This window comes from Mus pahari, chromosome 1 (genome assembly GCF_900095145.1).
Source record: "Mus pahari chromosome 1, PAHARI_EIJ_v1.1, whole genome shotgun sequence".
Lineage (NCBI taxonomy): Eukaryota > Metazoa > Chordata > Mammalia > Rodentia > Muridae > Mus > Mus pahari.
This window is the reverse complement of record NC_034590.1, coordinates 73,627,783-73,634,770: the sequence shown is the minus strand read 5'-3', so window position 1 is coordinate 73,634,770 and position 6,988 is coordinate 73,627,783. Positions and strand designations below refer to the sequence as shown.

General features: G+C 38.9%; 1 protein-coding gene across 1 annotated transcript; it reads right to left on the bottom strand.

The window, feature by feature from the left end:
• Window positions 1-2,174: 2,174 nt before the first annotated feature.
• LOC110332927 (olfactory receptor 51F2-like) lies at window positions 2,175-3,125 on the bottom strand. The gene has a single exon (XM_021214309.1). The coding sequence runs from the start codon at window positions 3,123-3,125 to the stop codon at window positions 2,175-2,177; it is 951 nt and encodes a 316-aa protein (XP_021069968.1).
• Between the last annotated feature and the right edge of the window lie 3,863 nt (window positions 3,126-6,988).

The window sequence follows — 6,988 nt, the reverse complement described above, 5'->3', positions numbered from 1 at the left end:
TCAACTGAGGAATGGATACAGAAACTGTGGTACATTTACACAATGGAGTACAACTCAGCTATTAAAAACAATGAATTTATGAAATTCTTAGGCAAATGGATGGATCTGGAGGGTATCATCCTGAGTGATGAGGTAACCCAGTCACAAAAGAACTCACATGATATGCACTCACTGATAAGCGGATATTAGCCCAGAAACTTAGAATAACCAAGATACAATTTGTAAAACACATGAAACTCAAGAAGAAGGAATACCAAAGTGTGGATACTTCGTCCCTCCTTAGAATGGGGAACAAAATACCCATGTAAGGAATTACAAAGTTTGGAGCTGAGATGGAAGGAAGGACCATGCAAAGACTGCCCCATCCGGAGATCCATACCATAACCAACCACCAAACGCAGACACAATTGCCTATGCCAGCAAGATTTTGCCGACAGGACCCTGTCTTTGTATTTTTATAGGGTGCTTTTGTTTCTGTTTCTCTCTCTCTCTCTCTCTCTCTCTCTCTCTCTCTCTCTCTCTCTGTGTGTGTGTGTGTGTGTGTGTGTGTGTGTGCTTCTTGCACTTCCTGGTTTTGTTTCATTTTTTTCTGGTTTGCTTGCTTTTTTTGTTTCCCTGTTTGTTTTCTAAAGAGATAAAGAAAGAAGGCAGGGTATTGATTGAGTGGGGAGATGGGAGGATCTGGGAGGAGTTGAGGGGAAAGAAACCAGGATCAAAATATAATATACATAAAAATATTTTCAATAAAAACAAAGAAAAAATTATCTTACCTGTTTCTCTGTCCAACATGGTTGCTATGAGTATGAAGTGACATAATATGTATGAATGTGCTTTATAAGATATGGTATATATTCAAAGCATGAATTAATTTATTTCAAAGTTTTCTTTATATAGAAGGACTTTCTCAGGGTGTTTAAAAAGGGGCAAGGAGAAGGAAGTATCCTTCCTGTTTATTTTTCAACAACTCGACTTCACATCCATGAGAAATCCTCCTCTCACTTCGGACAAATGAAAAGGAAATATCCCTTCTTGTGATATTAGGTATTGACTCTATATGGCCAATTATCTAAGTCCTTAAAGTACCAGGATGAGCCTAGTAATAATATATAATTTCAGGTTGTAACCTTAGCTCTAAGGTCAATAACTATCAAAAGAGCATAATGATGCTATGATCTTAACTCTGCTCCTAAAATAACTACGTACAAGTACTGTCACAGTTGTTTTTTTATTATTTCTGTTCCCTTTGAATTTTTGCCCTAAAATGCCTACTGTCTATTTGCTGAATGAAATAATTCCTATGTCCATCAAGAGTATGATTTTTACCTTCCAGTCTAAATGATGGGAGGTATACTCATGAACAACCTACACCTTGCCTTAAGAAAGATCCAAAACAAGTACAAAAATGTATATTAAAACATTTCTACATTTATTTCTTCATTCATAAATAAAATACTGACTACTGAATAAATCTGGCTTTGTCTTGGGTAAAGATCATCACCCCCCTAACAAATATTAATTATCTTTGATGTCTCAAAATGGCCAAAATGACCTGACCTTCTGGTCCTCTTGCCTGGAATTGAGCAGTACTGTAAGTGCAGTTAATGCAGTGCTGGGGGTATAAACTATATACAAAAGTCAAAATCAAAAGTTATTTTTCATAGGTGATAAACACTAAAAATCTTCTCTGAAGATAGGAAATATGAGTGTTTGACCAAAAATGTTAGATTCCTGATGGCAGTATTACCTGTTCAATAAGAGAGAATCAGAGATATCTGTACAATTAAGTAAGAATGGACAAGGATGGTTGTCATGGTACATTTAGGTGATAACATTTGGTGATTTGGAACAATAATTTATATTTTATTACCACTTATGAATAGAAGTAATGCTATTTCTGTCAATAAAGAAGAGAGTTGGATAGCAATATCAATGAACTCTTTCATTAAGGAGGAAAGACACTACTGTCATGACATTTTAGGGAACACTGGTATTTTGAAAATCTGCAGTTTACATCAGTTTCTTTTGGCTCATACATTCTTTCTTGCAACCAAATCTATCATTTTGACAACTGTCAATGTTAAAATGTTACAATGTCTCTCAGTAGTGTAACCTCCTTAAAGGTCACCTTCCTTTTCCACAGAGTGCCAAAGGCAGAAAACATATGAAACCGCCATCTAGCTCTTTGTCGTGCTGGAATGGAGAACTTTCAGCACAGCCTTCCGTATCTGCTTGGTCTTCACACTGTAGATGATGGGGTTCATGACAGGAGGGATCAGCAGGTAGGCATTGGCAATCAGAGTATGGACATATGGTGGAGCTTGTTTCCCAAACCTGTGGACAAAGGACAAACTGATCAATGGAATATAGAACACAGCCACAGCCCCGATGTGGGAGATACACGTGCTGAAGGCTTTCCTCCTCTCTTGGGGAGAAGCAATGCTGAGGACAGTTCTGATGATCAGGATGTAGGAGAGGATGATGAAGACAGAGTCAACCCCAGCAGTGGAGATCAGGGCAGTGAGCCCAACTGCACTGTTGATCCTGGTGTCTGTGCATGAGAGCTTCATGACATCGGGGTGGAAACAGTAGGAGTGGTGGAGCACACGGCTGCCGCAGAAGGACAATCTTTTCAGGAGTACCGCGAGGGGAGTCTGGATTAGGGTTCCCCGAGTGACGGTTGCTACTCCAATTACTACTATTTTAACATAAGTTAAAACTGAAGCATATCTAAGAGGGTTGGAGATGGCCACATAACGATCATAAGCCATAGCCAACAGCACAGAGGATTCCATGACAATGAAAAGCTGAATGAAGAACATCTGTGACAAGCAGGCATTGAAGCTGATCTCCCTGGCGTTGAACCAGAATATCCCCAGCATGGTGGCCAGAGTGGAAATGGAGAGCCCGAGGTCAGTGGTGGACAGCATGGAGAGGAAGTAATACATGGGCTCATGGAGGCTGGGCTGGGTGATAATGGCGAAGAGAATCATGCTGTTCCCTGACAGAGCAGTTGCATAGAGAAAGCAGAAGGGAATGGAGATCCAGGTGTGGAAAGCTTCCAGTCCAGGCACACCAGTGAGCAGGAAAATGATGGAAGAAGCTGTGGTGTTCTCTAAGGTTGACATATTGAGTTCAAACCCGTATTTCAGCTGAGTGTCCTACAATGATAGTATATATTTATTGGTGATGCACCCTGCACAAAGTAGGTCACTTCACTAGTAAACCCTTATGAAAGACAATAGCTTGTTACAACTGGAGCAGGAAAACTGGAGGGATACTGAGGCTATCCCCGTAGTTGAGCAAAGTCATGGAATGAAGAATTATATAAGGATGAATTTTTATACAGAAATAATACACTAAGTGAATTAAGCCAGACTCAGAAAGTCATAAATCATGGTTTTTCTTTCCCATGTGGAATCATTTTTTGGAAGCATATGAGAACATAAGAGGGAGCAATATGCTGTGTGTTTTAGGAGAGGGTGATTAAGGGACCAGACAAAGTTTGCCATTCCTTGCCACAGTCAAAGGGTAAGGAGGGCATGAGTTGTGGCTCAGCAGAACATCACATACTAGTAGCTCTGGGGTCTGTCCCAGAGCCAGAAAAAGAGAAAGAAAACAAGAAAGGAAAGGAGGGGTGGGAGGGTGGGAGAGAGGGAGAAATAGAGGGAAGGAGGGGGGGAAGGAAAAGAAAATCATACCATAACAAAAATCTGTACAATAATGTCAATTTCCTCTACAACCTAAATTCCATTCTAAAATACTTGTCTCTTCTCCCCATCCCCTGCTCCTTGTAAAGTCTCTTCTTTACTACTCACAGCATGTTGTCTATCATCTTCAGTTTCTACAATGGCTCATGCAGTGGAAACCTGGCATCTGGCATCTGGCGTCAACTGACATTCTCCTGCATGAGATGATGTCTATAAGGCTACATTTTAAAGTACTAATTCTTCAGTGGTTTGAAACAAGTCCCGTTCCTTACAATTCTCTGTGTTGGAGTGTAGCAAAACTAGGTCCTCAACTCGGGATCTCAGAAAGCAGAATTTGAGATTTCAGCCCGGAGCTGTACATGCCCCTGGAACTCAGAGGCTTCGTTTGAGATTATTCAGGTTACTGGCAGAGTTCAATCTTTGTAGCACAAATGTGAGATCTCCATCTCTTGCTGGCTGATGAGTGGAGGAGACTCATGCATCCTCAACACCATCTTCGGGCTCATGCACAAGGTTCTCTCACAACATGACTTTGTACCTCTTCAAATACAAAACAAGAACCCTCTGCAGCTTCACATTCCCTCCAAAATCTCCTGTGATTGATTAGGTCACAGGACACAGTTCCTCTGTGTGTAGATTAACTTCATTTAAAGCAACCAAAGACCTTATCTGCATTGATAAAACTCTTCTGTAGTCTAACGTACTGTGATCAACAGGGGCAAACCGTTACATACATCGGCGTGCCTTGCTCACACTGAGTAGACCAGGGGGATTATTCTCAAACAGAACAAATAATGTGGGGTGCATAATAAACTTTAGGGGCCTCCGAGAATTCTATACACTACAATTAATGGAGCTACCAACTCTCTAACCCTTTTTCTATTATTTCTTTTATTTTTGAGATTATAACATAATTATATAATTTCACCTTTCCCTTTATTTCCTCCAAACCCCTCCAATTTACCCTTCCTTGCTCTCTGTCAAATCCAGGGCCTCTTTTTCATTAATTGTTGTTCTGTGCAACATATGTATATATGCATATAGTGACCATTGATTGGGCATCTTTTTCCTCTCATTCCATGTTCATCACTTTATAATATACTTGCATCAGTTTTTCAAGAAGTACAGAAATATTACTGAAAGTACTTTCTTTGCCCTGTGTTGCCAATTTCCAGACTTTCTCCCCACTGATGCCAGTGGAGTCTATACAAACACATCTGCATACCCCCCATCTGTAGCCTCACCTGCCCTCAGCATGCAGTTAAACCCAGTACCCCATCGCTAAAAATAAAGTATTTCCAAACTAGCAAATACCTATTTAAAAAAACAAACAAACAAACAAACAAACAAAAAAAAACCTCCGGCACGCTCAACTTGAGGTTTCCCTTACTTGAACAACCATCCAATATATCAAGCTCCTACATACTGAAGTACTTTACTTAATGACATATCTCTTGTTTTTGAATGAGGCTAAGCTCGTTACACTCTGAGCCATTCCATTGCTGATAAATTCAACATAAATTTCTGTTTATGGAAACACTTGGTGACATCACCTTCACTAGGACAAATCACAAGGAAACACTTCTTCCTCTGAGTTATGTACATTCTTTCATATTCATACATACAGATTAAAGGTTATTCTATTGTTCTATAATACACTATCTGAAAATATACCTCTCTAAATAAGATACCTGTCTGGTGGAAGGTATATTCCTAGTTTATTCATCATTATATTCTTTTGAAAAGATGCATCTTATTTTTATGTGGCATGTGTATGTCTATAGGAGGTGGAGTTGTATGTGCTAGTGCAGGTGTCTACAGAGACCAAAGCCAATGCACATCCTGGAATTGGAGTTACAGACTGTTGTGAGTCCCTTACCATGAATGCTGAAAAACAAACTTGGGATCTCCTCTAAACCACTGAGCCATCTCTCCAGGTTCTCATCACTATTCATTAATGTCTTCCATTATATTATAACAAATGAAAAAAAATAGTGTAAGTGTAATATTTATACAGTCTAAATATTTAAAGAACTAACCAGTGATTCTGAACTTAGCTCAGGACCTCATTGTATGACCTTCAGCACCCCCTCTCTCCTGTACTTCAAAAGTTCTCATTCAGATTGCATTGCTTAGAAAAATGAAGGTGTGTGCAGTGTGTGTGTGTGTGTGTCAGGTTTTGTGTGTGTGTGTGTGTGTGTGTGTGTGTGTGTGTGTGTGTGTGTGTGTGTAACATGACCAGTGCTAGAAAGCCTGATATATTAAAGACAACCAATGGACAAGTCTTCCCTGAAAGCAGGACTGTTGAGAAAGTGTTCACTTCAAACATGTTAATAAGTAGGTAAAAGATGAGCCAGAAATTATTCAAGATCCAATTTATCATCATAATTATGTGTTCTCTGCATTTAGATAGCAGGCCTAATAAATGAGCTAGACTAGGCTATAGTACAAAGATATCTAATGTACTTGTTCAACTATTTAGAATACTATTCTTGACATATCTTTGTAAGGATCCTGACATGATGATCTACTCCAGGTAAGTTCAGTGCTTCTTCAGGAGTTCATTCCACATTCCCTGTTTCTTTCTATCTTGTTCTTACATTTTCAGCTTAAATCTTGTATGGATTGATACAGGTACAATGATTTCTAAAGTAGATGAAGAACAATACAGTTTAGCCTTTTGGACATATCAGTTCCAATCAACTCTGTAAATGTAGACTGTGGACTGGTGACCACATGCAGGAGCTAGAAGAAACACAAAATTTAAAATTCGGGCAAAGGTGATGTTTCTATTTTAAAGGCTCCATTAAAAATATTTTCTATTTAGAATGATGAATCTCCCTGTGTTCCCCTGTAACTCTTCAAGTTCTTTCACCATTTGGGACTGGGAATTCCATTAACCATGGGACTTCTGAGTATGGAAAAAAGTAGGTCTCTGATTCTTGACCCTTATCTTAAAGTTCTTTTATTTTTATGTTGGTTTATGATGTTCAATTTTGATATGAAGATTTTTGTGTTATCTTATTATATTTCCTTTTGCTATATTTTGCCATTGTCTGCTAGAAAAATTATCTTTTCTAATGACAGAGAGGGAGTAGATGCAGATGGGAGGGGAGGTGGTGAGGAAGTGAGAGGAGTAGGGATATGGGAAACTTTATTCAGATTATATTGTGTGAGAAAAGAATATATGTTTATTAAAATGGTAAAAAGCAAGTTATCCTATTTCTGAGTTAGACTTTTCTTTTTCAAAGTTAAGAGACTGAAGTACTATTAAAAATTAT

Bases quoted from the DNA above. Each gene is read 5' to 3' on its own strand.
- LOC110332927 (XM_021214309.1), bottom strand. From the start codon at position 3,125: ATGTCAACCTTAGAGAACACCACAGCTTCTTCCATCATTTTCCTGCTC.